The following is a 22,670-nucleotide window of genomic DNA, read 5'->3' as shown; positions in this document are numbered from 1 at the left end:
AAGTCTATACATACAAATGTAACTTTGTATCTCTGGACATCTTGGTGTAAAAACCCCGTAACTTATCAGTCAAGCAAGAAGAGTTCAGAGGCCCAAGACCATCCCCTGAACTAATCCAACTGGAAACCTGCACATCCAGCCTCATCTTCAACTTCTCTCTCTCCATCCACATGCCATTAGTCTCTCTAGTCTAAAATGACATTCAAAGTTGTCCCATCCTCTCATGCTGGCTTACTTCAGAACATCTTGCCTCCCTCACTGCTAAGGGCCTCTTAACAGACACCCAGGCTAAGTGTCTTCCTCTCTCCAACGTGCCATCCCAACTCACTCCTGCAGAGAGATGGCCTTGCCCTCTGCCTTTTAAATCTCACCACTGTTCGCCACAGTCTAAGGCATTAGGTCCACACGGCTCTTATAATTTGGTTCTGATCTATTTCCCTCTCCTCTTAGTCTCCTCTTGCATCAAGCTGCCTTTCTAGGCAGTCAGTACTATAGAAGGAAGAGAAGGAGGGAGGAGGAATTGATTTCATGTCATCTAATGAACCCCATGAAATGACATAGGCCACAAAAGTGCTGCGAAACTAATTGTCTCAAGGCTCAATCTGATTATACCATTTCTTGGCTTAAAACCCACAGCTTGCTTGCCTGTGTTGAGAAAGGATCATGTCTTTATTGTTGCTGTTGCTCATCTGCCTACTAAAGCCCTTTGCGATCGGGCACTTAGACTATCTCAGCTCCCAGGGAGATGCATTGGTGTATATGCGCGCGCGCGCGCACACACACACACTACACAGTGGATCACTTCTCAGACCTGCCTCACTCTGTCCCTGCTCCCAGCTACTTCTCTCGGACTCCTGCACCCAACTCTTCAGCCAAGCCTGGTCACCTTGGAGAACCAGGACAAATGTACCCTGAGCCGTGAAGATGTCTCTGATCTCCCATGTTCCAGTCTCTTAAATCCAGTCACACTGTATCCTATGAGCTAATCCTTTAATAGCTGGTTTTAGACCAATGACTCTCAATCCTGGTTGCTCTTCGGAATCAGCTTACAAGCTTTTTAAAATTACTGTCAACCAGGGGTGCCTAAGTGGCCCAGTCAGTTAAGCCTCTGCCTTTGGTGGGGGTCAGGATCTCCGGGTCCTGGGATCGAGCCCCACGGCAGGCTGCCAGTGAGGAGTCTGCTTCTCCCTCTGCTTACCCCACCCCCACGCATGCTCTATCTTTTTAGAAGTAAATAAAATCTTTAAAAATATATATATATATTGTCAACCAGACCCTAACCACAGAACAGTTAAATCGGAAACTGACATAGCTCAGCCTAAGTGTTAGTGTAGTCACAAATGCTTGTGACTGGAAGCCTAGACTGGGGATCACTACGTGAAAGTTACTTGTGTACCTTCTATCTTTTCTAAGGGAGCACAGGGGCCATGACTTTTCGTAATCAGTAACTATTCAGTAAATGGTGGAAAGGGGACACAAAGAGAAATAAAGGTGAAAAAAGATAATTACAAACTACCTTAAAACTCTGTAACTAAACCAAAGGAAGCTCTGTTTTCCTAAATTCCTGGAAGGAATAATGAGGGTGATACCCCTGTGTCACCTGTCTTGAAAAAAATTCTTAGCCACAGTGAGAAGAGCAAAATCTCATTACTAATGAATGAGCCATTTTATATGCAGGACAAGAGAACATTTTCTATCACTTGGAAATTATATATCGAGCCCTATAAGGTACTATTCTAGGAAGCCTGAGCCTCTAAAATGTCCAATGTGAAATACATTATATTTAATGGGGTGGGGTGAAAGGGGCCTCCACCAATTACAGGTAAGAAGAAAGAGAGGGAGTTGAAAACCCATTTTGAAAGGGAATTCTTGGCAGGTTCCTAGAAAACTATAAAAAAGGTGGGACAGAGAAGAGAAGCAAGCGTAAGATGCAATTTAGGAGAAAACCACACTCACAGCCCCCTCACTGCAGACTAAGAAGGTATGAGGAATGCACTAACAAACTTGCAGGAATGTTGAGAGTCACCGTGATAAAAGGGAAAGCAAATGTGATGTGCTGGAAGTTTTTAACCAGTGAAGAGGCAGGGAAGGTGGGAGAATTTCTGTAACCCATCTGTAATCGGGCTTTACCGAAATTACGGGTTGCTATCCATGTTAAAAAAAAAAAAAAAAAACAAATAAACAAACAAAAAAAATCCAGCTCTATTCAAATATAATTAAAGATATCAGAAAACTAATGTTTTTAAAGTATACAATTCAGTGGTTTTTAATACATTTACATCCCTCACCACTTTCAAACTTGAAACCACTTCCACCGCCCCCCAAAAGAAACCAGAGAACCTAACCTACTAACAGCTTCTCCCACCCTCCTCTCCCCTGTCCTAGGCAATAACTGGATTTTTCTCCGTGCGGTGGCCTATCCTGGATATTTCACATCAGCGGAATCATAGAACACATGGCCTTTTGCCCAGGGCTTCTTTCACTTAGCATGTTTCCACCTCATTATTTTACACTGTTGAGTAACACTCCACTGTACAGAAACACCAAATGATTCAGTCATAATCACTTAGTAGTAAGTCACTGATGCCTACTGTTTTGGGCACCAGTGATCTGAAGATGAAAAAGGCCTTGCATACAAGAAATTCAAAAAGTTTCACGAAGTGGGACAGAGCTAAGGAGGATAACATACCAACTACAGACTTAAGGAACCCAGCCAGGGAGTATAGCATTCGGAACAGAAAACGGGGCAGGGCAAGAGAGGCAGGGGTTGGACTATGAGAGGCACGAAGGGCCGTGGGCTGCGCCAAGGAATCTGGACTCGAGGCTCTAGGCTATGGAGGACCTCTCCTTCAGGAACAGCTTTTGCACCACACTTGCATTTTACTCATCTTCTAACACCTATAATGAAAAACCCAAACTCGGGGCGCCTGGGTGGCTCAGTGGTTTGGGCTGCTGCCTTCGGCTCGGGTTGTGATCTCAGGGTCCTGGGATCGAGCCCCGCATCAGGCTCCCTGCTCCGCAGGAAGCCTGCTTCTCTCTCTCTCTCTCTCTCTCTCTCTGCCTGCCTCTCTTCCTACTTGTGATCTCTGTCTTTCAAATAAATAAATAAAATCTTTAAAAAAAAAAAAAGAAAGAAAGAAAGAAAGAAAAACCCAAACCCACAAACACCCACACCATCCCAACTAAATAAATCAGTATGCCATTCTGCAAAGCCACCTCCACAAAGCATTCCCTGATCAGCCTGTCTGTCAGTCATCTTGCTCCTTAGAAGCTCTCACAGGTTTTTTCCTACCTTTCCATGGTAGTTACCATATGCAAATTATGAACGAGTACTGAGACACCACCACCTTCCCTATGGTGTGCCATCTACTGAAGGGTTGGGGCAGGTTCAGACTATTGCTGAAATCCAGGTGGCAGAAGTGGGGTCCGAAAAAATGGGAAAGGGAACGGAGTTGGCTCAAAGCAGGTGTCCAGGACAAAACGGACACAGAAGATCCAGTCTCAGCAAAGAGTGGGGGTATGGAAGTAAAAACAGGGGACACCTGCTGGAAGGACAAGGCTGAGGAGAACAAAGACTAGAGAGGTCATTGGCAGCAGGGAGACAACAAGGAGACAAACAGGGTGGGACTGGCTCTCAAGCACCTGCCACGTGCAGTACTTTATCACAGTTAATTTCCTCAATGACCTGCGGAGCAGATATTATGAGCCTCAGTTTACAAAGAAAGAAACAAGTTTGAAGAAGGTAACTGTAAATGGCGGAAGGAGGGTTCTTCGACCCATGCTGGGTACACAGGACGTGTGTGCCCTGCTCGGCCACATCACTCTGGGAACTCCGCTTACGAATGCACAAGCAAACATCAACGGCAGTATTTGCTCTCACTATAAAAATGCCCGAGTACAGAGCTGATTGATTACATCCTCAAATCCACTAGGTCACGCTGTCAATAAATTCCACAAAATGATAAAAATGAATATTTGACCACTGCTCTTTAAAGAGAAATCTCCCCAACAAAAGTCTCCGCATCTTACGGGCCAGCAAATGAGCATTATTTTGGAATTTATGTAAAGTTTATTTTGGATAGGAGTAGAATGTTTCAAAGTGTGCTAATAAGCAAAGCAACTTTCTCTGTTCACTCCCAGGCTCACTCAAGATTTGTCCTGAAACTGAGAGGAACATATGGAACGTGGCATTTCAACTAGAGACAGATACCATAGAAGAGTTTAAATCCAACACTGACTCGACTTAAGAGGAATATTTTTGACACAGTATCTGCAATGAGCAGGACCTTCTTAGGTGAAGACTTCCATAACGCGCTCTTACTATCGTTAATCCTGAGTTTATCAGCGGTACCCCATGTGCACTCAATGGCGATGCAAGTAATCAATGAAATACTCTCTCAGTGAGACTATCGGGGTGGGTGGGGATGTGTATTTAATCATTTTTCCAACAGGGAAAAAGGGAGCTTAAAACTCAAAAACCTTTCTATTTCGAATAGCAAACGAAGCCTCTGGGTTACAGAACAAACGCACGAGCACAAGCAGAGTGGGCGTTACCAGCTACTCAAAAAGGTGCCCCCAAATCTATGTCAGTTGAACAAAAAGAAAAAAGGTGCAGCAGGCAAAAGAGCTCCTCAAACAATTATTTCTTGCTTTTCAGACCTAATGTAAATGACACCAAATATTTTTGAACAACTTCGACCAACTGTAATTTCTAGGTTGAAAGTTGTTTTTGTTTTTTTTTTAAAGCGCAAAATGATGCTAAATCTTTGAAATTATAGTCAAGGGAGCTATTTCTGCCTGCCTATACTTGAAAACTCACCACATGTTCAACACTTTCTGGCAGCTATACACAAAAACAAAAACAAAAAACAAAAAAGGAGAGAGAGAGAGGGAGGGAAAGGGAGGGAGAGAAAGAGAGAGAGACATCATCAGATGTAGCCCACAATGAAAAATCACATTGTTTTTATGCTTACTTTTTTTCCCAAGAAGCATTATCACTTACATTCACAGAAAAACTACTTTAAAACTAATATGAATGCATGCAGCATACTATAAAATTAATATTTTTTTTTCAGATAAACAATGCATACTTTTTATTTTTTTAATTTCATTTTTTTAGTGTCTCCAAATTCATTATTCTCCTTAGCAAAAAAAACTGAGCATCTACCCTACCAAAATTATTTTCATGCATCAATACTCCTATAAACAAAAAGCCAAAACTGCACTGTTAATTCTAAGAAATTGAGCCCAGCTTTTAAGTAATTATTTTTGTATTACAAAATATTTACTGAAACAACGCTATTTTATACAAAGTGATCGACTGAAAATATCACTTGTTTTGCATGCACCTATTCCCTGAAAAAACTTCCTGGGATAACTGTACATGACTATAAATCTCAAACATGCACAGCTGAGGCAAAAAAGCTACTAAAAAAGTCAAGCAAGTACATACTTGGTTTCATCCATCACTTCTACTTCCGTAGGGGCTGTAATGGGCGCATTGGAACGTCCTGCAGTAGGGTCATCTGTGTTCAACTCTCCATTTGTAGAGCTTACAACCTGCCAAAAAGAAAAAAAAAAATTATATATACAAAGTAACAGGTTATATACAATGATAAATATTAAGGTAAAATTAAGGTTAATTTAGAAAGTTAATATGCAGAACATAAAACAATTAGTATGTAGTTGAGCTGTTTATAACTGAATATAGTAACAGGTCTAATATTTTATTAAAATTCAAGGTCATCAATATTTGCCTTTCAACTTCCTTTTCATCTTGAAATTTCTGTCTTGTCTCTTTCCCTCTGCTGTGTAAGACTAACGCCTACACTTTGGTGTCAAATCACCTCCCTAAGGTGTGCCCATCACCACTGGCACCTTACTACGTCACAAATTATCTCCCACGCAAACTTCAATCCTGCTCCTTTCGATGAATTTCAGTGTGTAACCAACCTTATATCTCCCTCGCATACTGCTCATTTGTCTACCCATTTGTTCACGCTCAGATCCTGGAATCACAGTGATTCCTCTCTTTGACTGAAACCCCACATCTCGTCTGTCAGCAGGGCTCATTAAAGTCCACCCCCAAAACTCATCCCCAATCTAATCAGTTCTCCCACTTCTATTATTACCAGGACTTTAGTTCAAGCCACCATGATCTCTTGTGTGAATAAGAGCAACAAACTTTAAACTGGTCTTCTGCTTTCACCTGCCCCCGCCCTCCATGAATGTATTGTCCACACAACAACCAGAGTGCTCATTTTAAGACAGAAATTAGACCATGTATAATTAACCTTACTAAATCTCTTCAAGTATCAACTTCCCATTTCACTTAAAATAAATATCCATATTCCTGCCCCCATTTACAAAGCCGCACAGTATCTGGAATCTGCCCACCCCTCCGACCCCATACTCCCTTCTCTGATGATCACTAGCCTCCACCCAGGACGTCAAACTTATTCCCACCTTAAGGTCTTGGCATTACCTATTCCCAATGCCTGAACTAACTCTCTTCCTGCTGACTGGCTATATTCTTCTCTTTTAGATTCTCAGAGAACATCTCGAAAGCAGTCCTTTTCCATGATACAATCTGAGACTTGCATACAGAACATCCTATGGCACATCATACTCTACTGTTAACTCTTTGTATGGCATTTATCCAGATAGATGTTTTCTGGACTGTGTTTCTTGACACCCACTCTCGCCTACTCCTGCTCCATGACAGCAAGGACTTTGTACTATTCCCCCACCGCCTCTCCCTACTAACCCTGGCAGAGAACAGGCTATCAATAAATATTTGTTGAAATAAATGTACACATGCATGAGTGAAATCCTAAAATAAAATAAAAATCATAGCAAAATTCCCACATTCTCCCAAATCCTCTTTGTCCAATAAAGTCACCTCACTGTCCTATTTCTTGCTTTCCCCTCAACTTCTCAAAACAACAGTCTTAACTTATCACCTGCATTTTTATAAAATTTTCCACTCATTTATTCCTTAATCCCTTGCAATCTGTACTCTGTCGCTACATTGGAATTCTAAGTAAGAAAACTCTTGCAGGTTACCAACATTTCCTAGAAAAATACATTTCCTGGCCTTTGCTTTCTCCTCAATTTCTCATACATTTCTGTATCACTTAGCCCCAGCTGATACTCTGGAGGAGACGGGTCTAGAAACAAAGCCTAGCTCTAACACTCACCCACCGTGTGACCCGGGAAAGATACCGCATTGCGCTAAACCTCGGCATTCTCAACTACGAAATGGCAAACAGTAGTACCCATCGAACAAGACTGAGAGAAAGAAAACAGAATCAGTGTGTAAAGGGCAATAACTGGGCTAATCTAAGAGCTCCAGGAATTGTCACCCTTGTTCCTCAGCCAGTTTTGCCTGCATTCAAAGCTTCAGCTACAACCTCTACATAAAGGACTTGCTGAGCCCCACCGTTCCCCCACATGCCCACCTAGGCTACATATGGTACCTCAAACTCAATACTTCCAAAACCAAATTCCTCATACTCCTCTTGAATGTGTCACTCCTCCTATCTATGGTTCCAATTCCTAGTAAACCCTACCATGTTCCCAGACCTCCAGGCTCAAAACGTAACAATCAGCTCTGCTGCTTTCCCTATCTGAGCTCATCATTAGGGGAAAAAAAAAATGCTAATAGATCAAAAGCCTGGAGAGCAGACCGACAGCTGACTACTAGACTTAACAGGTCTATCTACAGAACCCCATTTTACTGAAACCTAACTAATTTTGACATTCTTACTGAGAGGCCACAATGTGCCAGGCACTGACTGTCCCAGGAACTTAGAAAACCACAAGAAAACACCCTGGCCCTTGTGGGCCTGATATTCCAGTGCACAGAAACAGGCCTCTCACCCCACAACTCCAAGAAAAGTCACTAGAAGTCAACCAACAAATCTAGACGAATGTAGGATTATGGAGGCTGAGTTATCTGTACCCCATGAACAAGTACTTTGAAATAAACACTGCAAATGTGCCCACAGCTGAAAACATACAGAACGGCCTTGATCCTTGTCAGAGCCAACCAGACCAACAAGAGGAATACCCCTGGGTCTCAGTCTGCTGCTCTGCTTCCTCCTTTCTGCCATTCTACTGAGTTCCATGTCAATTTTTTCTCTTTATTTCTCCCTCTTTCTGAAAACATTTAACAATCATTATTGGTTCTAATTATCAAACTTAATTTGGTTCTTTATTCTCAATTTCTAAAATGTCAGCACTCCTCCGCTGTTTTGGAAAGGAGCTACAAAGCAGGATTCTTATCTTACACTTTTGTATTCGCCACTATCTGTAATTAGCAGAATGTTTTGCATGCAGAAGATAAACAGCTCATGCAACAATTTACATTGCTCTTCCCTCAATATGATATTCACAGGTTTCTTTTCCTCCTCCGAGTTCAGTGGCCCAAGAGAGTTGGAGGGACCCCATCTCAAACTACAGGCAGCTCCTCGAATATGCCTCCCCTTACATTCAGCGGCATAACTTAAAATTCAAAACCCAGGTGTTCTAAACTTCCAGCAAGAGCAACCATATGAAACGGTAATTATACAATCTGACTTATTTCAGTTCACACAAAGTCATACCTGACTTTAATAAGCTTTATTTAGTGAAATGTTTCAAATCTCATTTTGCCTCACTGATCAGAACCAGACTAGAATGAAATAATATCTTCATTTATGTATTTTTTTAAATGTAATTTCTCTTTGATTCCCCTGATTCCCTAACTCTCTTGAGTAAAGGCTAAATCCCAGGCTAAGAACAGAATCAATGTGGTAAAAGAGTTCTCTTGTAAAAGTGGCCTACTTAATACTGGTGACATGAGAGTATATCAGGGCATTAAAATTGTTTTCACTTAAGAAAACTAGTATCTTTTAGGGAAGGGATTTTACAAAGAAAAACCAAAGACAAAATATTATAAATAGCACTTGTCATTACATTTCTAGAAACCTAAATCAATCAAACAAATATATACAAATTATTTTTATAAACCATATTCTAAAAAATGATTCCATTTAGGTACATCTCTAGAATTATAACTTGAAGTAGACCATAGGAGTCTCCAAAATATTGGTGTGTATCAGCTGATTTTTCTAATGACAGTATCCAAAATGGACGGCTGCTCAATGTCCACAACAGCCAAACTGTAGAGAGCCGAGATGCCCTTCAACAGACGAATGGATAAAGATGTGGTCCATACACACAATGGAATATTACTCAGCCCTCAGAAAGGATGACTACCCAACCTTTTCATCAACATGGCTGGGACTGGAGGAGATTATGCAGAGTGAAATAAATCAAACAGAGAAAGTCAATTATCATACGGTTTCACTTACTTGTGGAACATAAGGAATAGCATGGAGGACAGTAGGAGAAGGAAGGGAAAAATGAAGGGGGAGAGATCGGAATGGGAGATGAACCACGAGAGACTATGGATTCTGGGAAACAAACGGAGGATTTTAGAAGGGCGGGGAGTAGGGGGAACAGTTTGCCTGGTGATGGGTATTAAAGGAGGGTACAGACGACACGGAGCACTGGGTGTTATATGCAAACAATGAATCATGGAACACTATATCAAAAACTAATGATGTACTGTATAGTGAGTAACATAATTTTTAAAAATCACAGCTGCTTTGAGGTTTGACATTTAAAGAAAAAATTCAGGTGTTTTACAGGGGTTTTGTTCTTATTTTTCTTAAAGAAATTTTCTCCGATATTCCCACTTTGACAAGAAACTTAGTACAGTTTTTATTTTAAGATGTTACAAAATAACAAATAAAAAGGCATCCAGATTCGGTATTAGTTTTAGTGCACCAGAGTTTAAGAGGAGGGGGCCTTGAACCTGCAGCTAATGATGGGAGAGAAATGATGGTTCACTTGATGGCTGCCAGCCGTGTCTAATTCCAAAAGAAGTCTGAGTACAAAGATAACACATGGTATCTTTGTAGTCAATGATTTTATAAGGCCAATTAATTTACTTTCCACATACAATGAATTCATACAAATTAGAGTACTACCTTCCTCATTTCTACGTGAGTTACTGAAAGCATACTACACCAAGTACACAGTAGAGGCTCACTATCTTAGTTAACCAGATCTCTTTCTATCCAAAAAATACACTAGAAATACTAAAATGTTATCTATCTTACTTATGTCCTAAGCTTTTTCTAAGAGCCATCTATAAGAAAGCACACTAGTAAATGAGATATAGGTAAGAGTAATTCCCAAAGAGTCTTCTGGACCTGTGCTAGGGTTCCCAAGTATTACAAGAAACCAACTTTCTTACATATTCTAAAACCCAGTCGGCTCAGTCAGTTAAGCAGCTGCCTTTGGCTCAGGCCATGATCCCAGGGTCCTGGGATCGAGCCCCACATCAGGCTCCCTGCTCAGTGGGAAACCTGCTTCTCCCTCTCCCTCTGCCTGCCCCTCTGCCTCCTTGTATTCTCTATCTCTTTGTCAAATAAATAAAACCTTTAAAAATTTAAAAAAAAAAAAAAAAAACAGAGTGAGCTAGAGTTATAACTGATCTTCCTTATACTCCAACTGACAACTGGAAAGCCAGTGAGATTCTCACTGACTTTCAGCAAGGAGAAACCAAAATGGATTTTTGATCTAACTTTCACTTATAAAGTACTAAGCAGAGCACTATACTCCAGTCTTTGAGATGCTGCTGTAAAGGTTACTAAAAAGGGTATGAAAATAAACCTCTAATGCTGAATTTCCCCAGTAACCCCTGGATAAGACACTTCCTAAGCTAAGCAGACAGAGCGGAGACGTACACTACTCATCTGCAAAGGGCACCCAACCCCTCTCCTCAAACAAATGCTCCCTCACAGACCTCAGCACCCTGGAACACGGGACAAAAGACATGACTGTACTCATCACTCAATCCGTGCCCCCCCTTGTTAGTACCTGTGTGCTCTGAAAGATGGGAGAGAGCAGAGTGAAAGTGGTGACTGGCCATGTTTTAGAAAGAGAAGCATTAACAACGACAAGCACAATGGAGGAAGGGCTGAGGCATGGCACCCGCTATTCCCAACTCGTCACTACACAAGTCTCCTGATCACTCCGAAATGCATCCGTCCCATTCTTTTCTGCTGTCCTCACCCGCATGGGTATGTGTCAAGTGAGGCTGATGAATATCCCTGCATGCCCAGCACAACAGATAACGTTTACCCTTCCCTTGCAGGCACAGCGACAATGTGTGGGAGTTAGCCCTTTTCCCTTTCAGGGGCTCAGACGCAACAGAGTTCCTTTAACCACAACCAAAGCCTGTACGACCAGCTGAGATCCCCCAACAATTGGCCTACACCAGCGCACGTGAAGCAGTCTTCAGTAGCGCCCTTGACATCTGTCTTCCTCCCTGTGCTGGAAACTGCCTGCTTTCCAGAACCGGGCTTCCAGTTGACCTTGAGCTCAAAGGAGCCATAAAGTCACAGTCCCCATGGGATTCGAGATGAGCACTACCTGCTGTCAGTGGTACATTTTAAAACCTCATTTTGGAGATTCTGGTTTGCCAGGCAGAGATACATCAAAAAGGCAGATAAGTGACATGACCTTCCCCCTCAACCCTGACACCAAACTAAAATCCGCCTTCTAATTATCTTACAAATCCTCTCATTTCTCTTCATTTCAGCTACCTATCACCTTCCCTCAGCTAGAATTCTGTGAGTTGCGTCCCTGCCTTAGACTTGTTTTCCCTTCAGTCTAGGCTCCAATAAAAGTCATCCCTAGAAAACACACTAATAGAGTTACCTTCCTTATCTAATTCTCGTTACGGCTACCCAACATCCTCAAATGAAGTCCAAACTTAATAACAAGACCTATTAGGTTCTTCATGACTTGCCTCCTGTCTACCTCTCGGTCCTCTTTCTCAATATACACACCGGCGTGACTGGACTGCAGCTAATTGCTCAAGACGTCTCTCTCTCTCCTCCGCCACCTTACATGTGCTGCCTTCTTGTCTTGGATGGTCCCCTCTAGACCCTTTCCATCTGCTAACTCCTGCTACTGAAGCTCTACTTTAGAAACAGATGAAAAGACAGAATACAGAAAGGTTTTGCTTTTTCCAGGAAATCTTAACCCTTGAAATCCAAGTTAGGTGCTTCTCTGTATGTTCTTATAGCGCACTATACATTCTCCGCTTACCACTCTGCCTGTTTCATTGACCTTCCCCATTGGCTGGACACTCCATGGGAAAGGCACCCTAGCTTTGTTATTCTTCCTTCTATTCAAAGACTCCAGTACAATGCCTAGTACCTCCTGGGAACACTTATATATGTTATCTGCTAAATAATGACTAGCCCAGAAACTGAAAGTGCTAGGTCTAAGATTCTTAGCCGTATTTATTACCAAGGATGCTAAAGGGAGCAGACAGGAATATGTCTGATTGCTTTTCCAAAACACATAAAAGCCAAGAACAAATTCAAATTTAGTCTTCAGATATTTGAATATAATTTTTAATCTGTGGGGAAATTATCAAATGTGTAGCTGGATCCTTAAAGTCAGTGGATTAACATGATTACACTAAAGATGTAGGAAAAATTGGATAAATTCCAATTTGGCAATATTTCCTTTGGGCTGTACCACTAGACTTCACTTCCCAGAGATTAATCAAGTTTCTTAATCTGAAAAAGCAATAGATTATACTAGTATTTAGTCTTTCAAAAGGCCCACCTTCTATACTATTCTCACGACAAAACCATGAGGTAGAAGTATTATTATATTTCCATTTGCTGGGACATCTGGGTAGCTCAGTTCATTAGGTGTCTGCCTTCAGCTCAGGTCATGAGCCCAGGGTCCTGGGATGGAGCCCCGCAACGGCTTCCGTGCTCAGCAGAAAGCCTGCTTTTCCCTCTGTCCCTCGTGTTCTCGCACTCACTGCCCTTTCTCCCTCTCCCTCTCAAATAAATAAATAATCTTTAAAAATCTGAAAAAAAAAGTTTCCATTTTACTGATGAATAATCTATGGCATAGATTTTAAACTTGAATATGACTCTAAGGCTTGCACTCTTAAATGCAATGAAATTAACTTGGTAAACCAGATGTGTGACCTGTAATACATATTGTACTTCTGGGAGTGCCTGAGTGGCTCAGTCGTTAAGCGTCTGCCTTCAGCTCAGGTCATGATCCCAGGGTCCTAGGATCGAGCCCCGCATTGGGGTCCCTGCTCGGCGGGAAGCCTGCTTCTCCCTCTCCCATTCCTGCTGCTTGTGTTCCCTCTCTCACTGTGTCTCTCTCTGTCAAATAAATAAATAAAATCTTAAAAAAAATACATATTGTAATTCTGGAAAAACAAGGAGTTCAAATTTAGACTCCACCATTTAGTTCCTATTAAAAGCTCACCTGAAATAACGAATAACTGAGGATCCTTCTGTAAGTCAAAATAGCAAGAGGTTTCATCTTGTAGGTCAACTGGAAGCAGCCCGGAATGCTTTGTGGTGCTGCACTGAGAGCCATTCTAAGCTCCAGGAAAACACTGCAGTGACAGATGAGGGATGAATGCCATGGACCCCAATGGGCTTATTTGGGCTAACTCCTGATTCTACTTCCAAATATCCTAAATCTGCACCATATTTATTTCTTACCAGATAGCTATCAGCTTATTATGGTAATGCCTTTTCTAAGAAACTATCTGATGACAGGACCTTAGTATTTGCTGAAGGTTAGTTTTTTAATTGCCATATAAAGTCTCTGCATCTCCTACAAAGTCAACACTGGAAATTGTCCAACAGGGAGTGTAATGATCATCACAGAAAGAATCTCAAGGCAAATTAGTCACACTTTTGTATTAATAAAAAGGTTTTTCTCTTTCTCTCTTCCCTTTATCAGAATGAGAATGACAATACATTGTTTCACTTCCTTTGTTCAGAATCAAATGTAGTGTTCATTTATTATAATGATCACATTAGCTTAGATTTTAGGCACTTTTCTTTCCTCTTCATATTACTAGTTTTAAATTACAATTTTATTAGCCCAACTATACAAGTGTCATATTGTAACTTTTCAAACTTTTTACGTGCGTAGGATATTAATCATAAATGCAGTCAGTATTTTAGGACAGAACAAGATTCAGGCATGAGCCTACTTAGGCTGTCGGTACATTTTTCACAGGAGTTAAGCTTGCTTAATGTCCATCATGTCAGGCTAGTTAATAGTATAAAACATATTCAGGAAGTCAACAGACATAGTGTAAAATTCTTTGCTTTACTTATGTATTACCTAAAATTCTAGTAAGTAAAACTGATCACATCCTGAATATTAGGATGAAGCCAGGTGTAGTCTCCATAGGCAGAGAAGCTTTAAAGAGACGGTGAGAAAGGAGCAGAGTGGAAATGACTCTCCAGGAACATATGAAAAAACAGAATATACAGTACTAGACTGATGAGCCAATAATCACCCCCTTGATAGTCTGGAGATCCCATGAACCACCTCGGGGAATCCCACAGGGTAAGAAGAAACTAAGAAAATAATACATTTATGGTAATAGTGCAGAAGTGGCTGGAAAGCTTTCTAATAGTGCCATAACGGTTGCAGATATCCCTGAACACTGAGCCAGACACCTGCTGTCATAACATACAACACTTAGAAACGTGTAAACGTGTACAGACACACCTACCATCCAGTTTGTGTTATGGAACCAAATATAACTTGTTCTATTAACTTTTCCAAGGATATGAATTGGGGTCATAAAAAATGTTTACAATTCAGGCACCCTTACTTCTAAGTCCTTTTCAAATACCTCTGTTACACAGGACTGAAAGGTCCACAGACTACAAAGTTCTATAAAAAATATTTGGTTACATACTTAAATTACCTCTAAAACTTAATGGTGAGAAAAACACAAGAACTTACAAGATTTAATCAAGAACTGACTTTTAGAATTCAAATCAAGAAAGAATAAAATCCAGAGCAGAGATCCAATAGACTATATATATACATATTCACTAAAAAAAATGTAAATCTGGTCAAACATAATGGAAAATTATTCAAGTGGAAATATGTGGAGAAAAAAATCAAAATTTTTAAAGGAAGTTCTAAATTGAAATGGATGGAGATAACATTTATTATCTCAATTACTTTGAACCAGCATTTAAATTACCTTAAGCTAGCATTTTAAAAGAAATAAAAGACTTCATTAACCTTCCCCTTTCTATAATTCACATAAAAGATGAAAATTGAGGGGGCATGGGAGGGCAAGATAAGGTATTCTAAGGGAACAGAGAATGGGGGGGGAATGAACACTTCAAAAAAATAAAGGACAGCTTTAAATTTTTAGAAATATCCAGAAAATTGAGGGGAGTATTTAATAAATACTTGTTCTTGAAATTATTTTCTCCATCTGATTTTCTAGAAACAAAATATACCATTGTAACAGCTGGGGTCATGTTCATTTGACCAATTAATCAGAAAGTATATTCTGAGTACTAAAGATAAAAAATTTCCTATCTAGTCAACTGACTGAAGTTTAAAGAAGGAAAAAAAAATCAATGAAAATGAAAAGTTATAAAAGTGTTCTACTGCTTACAACATTAAAAAAAAAAAAAAGTCTGGTCTTATTACTGAAAAATCAAGTTTAACACATATTTCAAATAATACAGTTTGTTTCTCTAACCTGTTGTATGACTTACTTTAATACTGTTGCGTGTACTTGCAAAAATGAACAAAGGCAAAACTGTAGTATCCCTGGTGGTCTTTCCAGACCATGTTAATTTTGCTTTTTGGTTAAATACAAAGGAAGAGAATTATGGAGAGTTCAGAAACAAGTTTTTCAGTAGGATATGAAGTCATGCCATGAGTTCCAAAAAAGGGTTAGTTGTATAAATCTGGGAAATAATCACTCATGCAAAAATCAGAAAATACCTGTACCGAGCCACCATGTCTGTCTGCTGCAAGGTGAGCTCTCAAATGGTGGGGATTTGCCTGCTGGGAGTCCCAAGCTGCCCTGTGGTCTGCCGACTGCCATTTATTTAATGCATGTGGCATGCATGGAAGAAGAAAAACCCAATATGTTAAACATCTCATCCTTATAATATAGAAAACAAACGTATAAAAGGAAATTCAAAATATCCTTGCTATTCTGAGTCACAGATGCAGTTGACATTGCATACTGGATGTGGAGAGGTTTTTGTCACATGGATACCATTAGGTAATGATCAACCACAGAAATAAAACAGAACCATAGAATTGAGAAGTGAAAGGGCTTTAAATATGATACGGTCCAGCTTCCAATTTTATAAATGAAGTTAACGAAGAACCAGGGAGGTAAAAATTAAGTGCCCAGGAAAGCATTCCAAATAAATCACCGAAGTACTAAAATGCCATCCACTATATTATCTTATGGTAGATGTCCCCCTTGGTTTTCTGATGAGGAACTACTTCTAGCAAAGGTTTAAAAAAAAAGTCTTCAAACAGCTGTACTTAGATCCTAGAAAACTTTCCTCTCTTGCTTAGTACCGGGTTTCTGATTGAGAGGTTAATATGAGAAAACAGAAGAGTTCTTTAAGAAGTGACAAGTGTTATATAGAACACTATGAGGATATAACGAGAAATTTTTTTTTAAAGTGATAATCCTACTTTATATGAATCCCTTTGCTTCCCTGACCTCTTTTTATCTGGTTCAAATTAAGGAGCCCATTCCCATGATAGGCTGATAATTCTTGATGCTTTTACATGACTTAGCAAACTGGCATGACAATAACCACAGAAAATAATCTACCGGCAGAATTAGCAGTAGCTGCTTAACAGGGGTCAGTTTTTGTGGACAGCACTAATAAAAAGATCAGGAAGGAATATAATATTTAAGATTCTTTTACATGTTCGGTTTTGCATTAGCTGCTTTGTATGTGTTATCCCACTATGAGATAGACAGTATCATCCTCACTCCAATGATAAAGAGACTGAGACTTTAAACACTTGACTAAGGTCAAAGACACTGCAAGAAGTACAGCAGGGATTCTAACTCAAGAGCCAACTGCTCTGCCAGTAGTACTAACTAGCTCATTAAAACAATGACATATGTTTATAGTCTTTGGTGCTCTTTTCTTTCTTTTTCAACCGAAGTCATGAAAAACTTGCCAAAAAAAACTTGCCTCAAAGTGCTAAGTATATTGGCCCCTCAGGAGCCTGAGCCCATCAGTAGCCAGAGCAGGCCTATGGGAGAAGAGATGTTAAGTCCAAATAGGCACAGTGAATAAATGTTCTGGCCCTAAGCCTCCCAAATTAAACTGTACAACGCAAAATTACACCAGAAGTCTGAAGAGGCATGAGGTCTATCATCAAAGCAATCACAACAGTTCTAGGTCTTTTCGTTAAACCCTCCATGTTCAAAACCAGAATTTAGCAGCTGTGTAGCTTAAACTAAGGTAAATTCAAAGAGATTAAATCTGAAGAGGATGAAAGAATGAAAATGATGCTAAAATGGAGATGAACACCTAAATACTGCCTAGAACAACAGGTAACATTTAAGGGTCACGGACTTCTTTAAGAAGACAGGAACAGCTCTCCAGCCTCCCTTCAGAAACAAAAGTTACATGCATCGAACTCCTTCTCTGAAATGTCAGGAGATTCTGAACTTCACCCACCAGCTGTACAGCAAAAACTGTTTAACTGGGGACACTGCAACATTTCAGTCATTTAACTAAATGTTCTTTTGCAATTGTCAATTTTGAGTTTCTCACACACCTGAAATGTTTACTGCTTCAATGATGTTTAGGAAAAGTTGAGATATACAACTTTTCTATTATGATGACAGTGCACATATCCAGGTCTCAAATTTAATACATAAGCTACCCTAAAGGGTTTCCTGAAAAAACCACACAATGAAAAACAAAAATCGACTCCCTATATTTAGTGCAACAAGGACTACATAAATAAAACATGGTTCCCACCTTAATGGAGCTCACCATCTAGCTAGGAAGACAAGTCAAAACACACAGGAAGTTCAACTTGAAGACATCTGAATTATAACTGAACTCAAAATTAAGAGAAAAGTTTCACTTATTACAACACCTAACAGCTCAAGAGGACATCTCCAGAGAACATGAATTACTGATCATCATCCAATTGAGAAATTAATTCTGATTTATAAGACACAAACTTCAAGTCTTCACTTGGAGCCATTTCTTTCTATATGCAGCATCTTACGAGAGTATTCAAATTATCAACTGATACTAATTTATATCTGAAGAAATTTGTATTTAAGATCCTTTATTGTCCCAATTTTTCTAAGGCAAAATTCGAAAACTACTCTGTTTTAATTGGCTGTACTTTAAAGCATAATATTGTTAAACATCCCCTAAATGGAGCATTTTATTTTGCTATGATTTTTATTGTGTTGTGTTCTTTCCTTTGATTTTTAGCTCGTTATTAACTCACTTGAATTCCAGTGGGATAAAAAATGTAAGAGTAAGATAAGATAGCACATTATCCTTCCCCAGAAAGAGTTAAAACTGGAAATTCTAAAGACACTATTTAACTCCCAATTAGCAAAATGTTTTATGTCAAAGATGGATTAAATCAAGCTTCTTTTTACAAAAAAGAGAAAAGCAAGACCACCACTCAAAAATTTCAACAGCTTTCAATTATCTTACCCAAGAAATACAAACTCTTCACTCCCTATCTGCCAGGCTTCCCTGGAACCTAGTCTCTGATCAATGCAAACTAAAATACTCACTATTCCTCAAACAAACTACATTTTTAAACTTCTCCTTCCTATTTTACATTGTTCACTCTCCCTCAAATGCCCTTTTTCTTTCATCCGCCTTTTAAAAACACCATTCATTCTTCACGCTCATCTCAAAAGCCACCTTCTGCTTACAATTTTTACAGATCCCCATACTCCAATAACCTTCATGGCAGTTTACTAATATGTTCGATGTGACAGAGGTTACATTGTTTGGTAATACAGTTACTTGTGAGTTTACTGCAATAATCATAACAGTAACACCAGCCATGAGACCTGAGATTTACTGAATGCTTATAGGAATTAACAAGCATTTTTGTGTTTCACAGATGAGAGAACTAAGGCTTTGAAAGATGGAGTAACTTGTCCAAGACCAAGTTATACCCAAATGTGTCTGATTCCAGAGAATGAGTGAGCTCTTAGCCATTCATTACAAAATAATTTCCTATAGGTTATGTTGTTTTCCTTCCTTGTGCATTTCTGCGATATGCAGAATAGTAGCTTTCAAATAGGAGAAACTCAACAAATAATTTACTGAGCTAAATTAGACTGCAGTTAGAAAGATCAACTGCTATCATAATTTACTCCAACAAGATATCCAAACACTTCCACTCTCATAGAGTATCAAATATTGCTGTCATACTAATTTATATCACTAATTAAAAATTTATCATTAAACATTTCATGTGATTTTAAACTAGTGAAGAGTGAACCTGAGGGGGAAACAGTTCATTTGTTGCATATCTGTGCATTTTCAATCCTTATTATGCATGTGTATATCATCTTTATCTACTGAAGGAAAAAAGATGTATTTCAATCCTTCAATATGTATCTATATGTGTAGATATGTGCTCACATACACACATCCACATGGGCACACCTATAAGGCTATCATGTGGGCATGGTAAAAAACCAAATTTATTTTTACACTGTCAAAAGGTAATACAGAAGCAAATCAAGATATTTCATATCTGAAAGAGCAGCAAACCTGGTTTTTGGATTGTTGCATCTTATCTCTGTGCTGATGTGCTTCTCTGTTTGATGACAGAGCAGGATCTTGCTGAACCGCACCCACTGGAGTTGGCTATAATACAGAATGAGCATCAATAGTAAGACTATTGCAGAAGGGTTACTCACAAGTATTGAGTTGCTTCGTGGAATCAAAGAAATAATAAAAGACACCAAAAGTAAAGACACCTTAGAAAATGGGATCATTCTCGAAATATGTCACTAAAAATAAGAAGTTAAAACAAGAGAACATAGCTACATTTTACACTGTTTTCAAAAAACGTTTAAAGGCTCTCTAATGCTGTCTTTACTTTCAGGTTACTTTTTCATATCAGAAGAATAAAAGTGTATTCATGTATGTCTCTCATTTTCAAAGCCAATGCATAAACAGAACAAATCATTTTAAGAAAATAAGAAAATTATTTTTAAAGTAAGCTAATAAAATGGTTTGTCGTCAATATTTTTACCCAGGTGAGACACATAGTGAATTCAACTTTGGATCTAAGAAAAATGTAGATTAAACACTTAAATAAGCCAATTATTCAAAAATACCTGAATCTGAGAGTTTCGTAGTTCCAAATATGGACAAAAATTGGCCAACAGCAAGCCACAATTAAAGTTTTGTAAGATATTCTTACTTATCAAAAAAAAAAAAAATAGTGAGAATAAATATTTTAAAAGTTGTCCCTTCAAAGAAAGAATTTCATGATGTGTCCCTTGAAGTGATAAGCACCAATCCTACAGTTACAGTTAAGACTAAACTTTTTTTAAGTTACGAAAACTTAGAACAGTTTTGAAAACCAAAATCATGCTGTAATTTTTAAGTACCAGTCTATTTAAGACTTCAGCTAAATAAAACTGCTAGTATAATTAAAACCTATAATTTAGGGGCGCCTGGGTGGCTCAGTGGGTTGGGCCGCTGCCTTCGGCTCAGGTCATGATCTCAGGGTCCTGGGATCGAGTCCCGCATCGGGCTCTCTGCTCAGCGGGGAGCCTGCTTCCCTCTCTCTCTCTCTCTCTCTGCCTGCCTCTCCATCTACTTGTGATTTCTCTCTGTCAAATAAATAAATAAAATTAAAGGAAAAAAAAAAAAAACCTATAATTTAGAATTACAAATTTTTTGAGAAATGGCTGAAATAAACAAAATACAAGACTAACTGATCTTTTAAAATAACAAGATATTATCTAAAAAAAAAAAAAAATTAAATTCGACAGTAAGAAATAAATCAGGAATGAAAAGTTGAAAGTAACTCATTACTTTAAAAAGCAAGGAGTCCAAATATGGGGTTTCTATAAAACTCAACGAGTAATTTTAGTATTATGCTACCTAAAATGCCCAGGAAGATGAAATAAAATGAATTCTTTAAAAAAATTATTTGTGGGCGCCTGGGTGGCTCAGTGGGTTAACCATCTGCCTTCGGCTTGGGTCATGGTCTCAGGGTCCTGGGATGGAGTCCCACATCAGGCTCTCTGCTCAGCAGGGAGCCTGCTTCCCCCTCTCTCTCTGCCTGCCTCTCTGCCTACTTGTGATCTCTCTCTCTGTCTCTGTCTCTGTCTCTCTCTCTCTCTCTGTTAAATAAATAAATAAAATCTTCTAAAAAAGCTATTTGTACTCAACTCTTTTCACTGAAGAAGCTGTACTGTGGGGGGGAAGTTACTACAAATAATCTTTCGTGTACTCACCAACTGTTTACCAATCCAGTCATACTCATAATCAAACATATATCCTTTTCGATCAAACAAGTCAGTAAAAAGCTTTCTTAGGTAGTCATAGTCTGGTTTTTCAAAAAAATCTAGCCTTCTTACATAACGAAGATATGTTGCCATTTCTTCTAGAAAGGAATAAAAAGTATTCTGATTATACTTTCCTATATATTCATTAATAATAAAATTATTTAAATGTCAAAAAACAGTGTTACAAAAATATGAAAAAGCAACAAAATTCTACTAAAATTTAAAATTTAAGGAATTAAATCACAATGAAATTAAAAAGGAGAAGAGAATGGAAGGAAAATATAGGGTCAAAGGAGAAATGAGAGGTTTTACTTAACAAATTCCTCTGCTTCATTTCATTAGGAAAAGCTAAAATTATTTTATATTGTTATTATGAGTAAAAACCTTGGATAGTACTAAAAACTGAATTAGAAACTTAACACATAATTACCTAAACACAAGCACCACACTCCGCTCATAAACTTAAATATTTCTTTAAAATACTGATGGGAATTGATTTATATATGAAAGCATCCACACTAGCATGATGGATTTCTTCTACCATCAGGCACATTCAACTAACTGACCAACAGAGGATTCAAATTCCTAACTTGAGCCATGAGCAGAATGTTAACCAAACAAAGCTAAGCGATCTCAGAAATAAAACCGCAGCAGAGTTTAATTTTTCATTTAATTTCTGGTCATACAACAATTATTTGATAACATATAAATTTCTCTGTGCCACTGTAATTCCCAAATGTATTAGAGGTAAGTATTTTTCTTAAAAAGCCTCTTTCCTAAAGGAAAATAAAGAAAAAGCCATAAAAATCAACACACAATATGGTGAGCAATCAGTAAAACAGGGTTTTACCATCAGGATACAGAAAAATCAACTGTAGTGAGAGATGGAAAGTTACTCTAGGGTGTTTTTCTGATCCAATTCACTGACAGTGGCCAGTGAGAACAGAATCAGGCACAGCCCAACAGGCAATGAGAATGGCATCCAATGACCTTCTTCACAGGGTGACTCTCACTATTCTACAATCTAGCTAATTACCTGGCTAAGTGACTCTGACACCCCCATTTTATCCGGCAGAAATGTGTATACACTTTATAATAACACAGAGCCAGTCTGTCTACACCTACACTGCTAGTGTCAACCAAAATCTTTATTAATTTCCAGTTCTAGATGTTAGAGCAAAGACAAAAAATATGCAATTAAAGTCTATGTCCCCGAATAACGAAA

General features: G+C 38.9%; 1 protein-coding gene across 8 annotated transcripts in view; it reads right to left on the bottom strand.

Annotated features, from left to right (window-relative positions):
• Nucleotides 1-22,670, bottom strand: part of CSNK1G3 (casein kinase 1 gamma 3) — a 113,780-nt gene that overhangs the window by 7,349 nt on the left and 83,761 nt on the right. The window contains exons 9-13 of one of the 8 annotated variants that reach the window (XM_082724887.1): nucleotides 21,395-21,543; nucleotides 19,692-19,787; nucleotides 15,883-15,978; nucleotides 5,453-5,559; nucleotides 4,820-4,843 (exon numbers count right to left, since the gene is read on the bottom strand). In XM_082724887.1, the coding sequence (XP_082581013.1) occupies nucleotides 4,820-4,843; nucleotides 5,453-5,559; nucleotides 15,883-15,978; nucleotides 19,692-19,787; nucleotides 21,395-21,543 (472 nt within the window). The remainder of the gene's footprint in view (nucleotides 1-4,819; nucleotides 4,844-5,452; nucleotides 5,560-15,882; nucleotides 15,979-19,691; nucleotides 19,788-21,394; nucleotides 21,544-22,670) is intronic. The other 7 variants (XM_082724888.1, XM_082724891.1, XM_082724892.1 and 4 more) reach the window with 7 other exon arrangements.

Source organism: Mustela nivalis, assembly GCF_964662115.1.
Source record: "Mustela nivalis genome assembly, chromosome: 3".
Lineage (NCBI taxonomy): Eukaryota > Metazoa > Chordata > Mammalia > Carnivora > Mustelidae > Mustela > Mustela nivalis.
The sequence above is the reverse complement of the archived record's forward strand: the minus strand, read 5'-3'. Positions and strand labels throughout refer to the sequence as shown.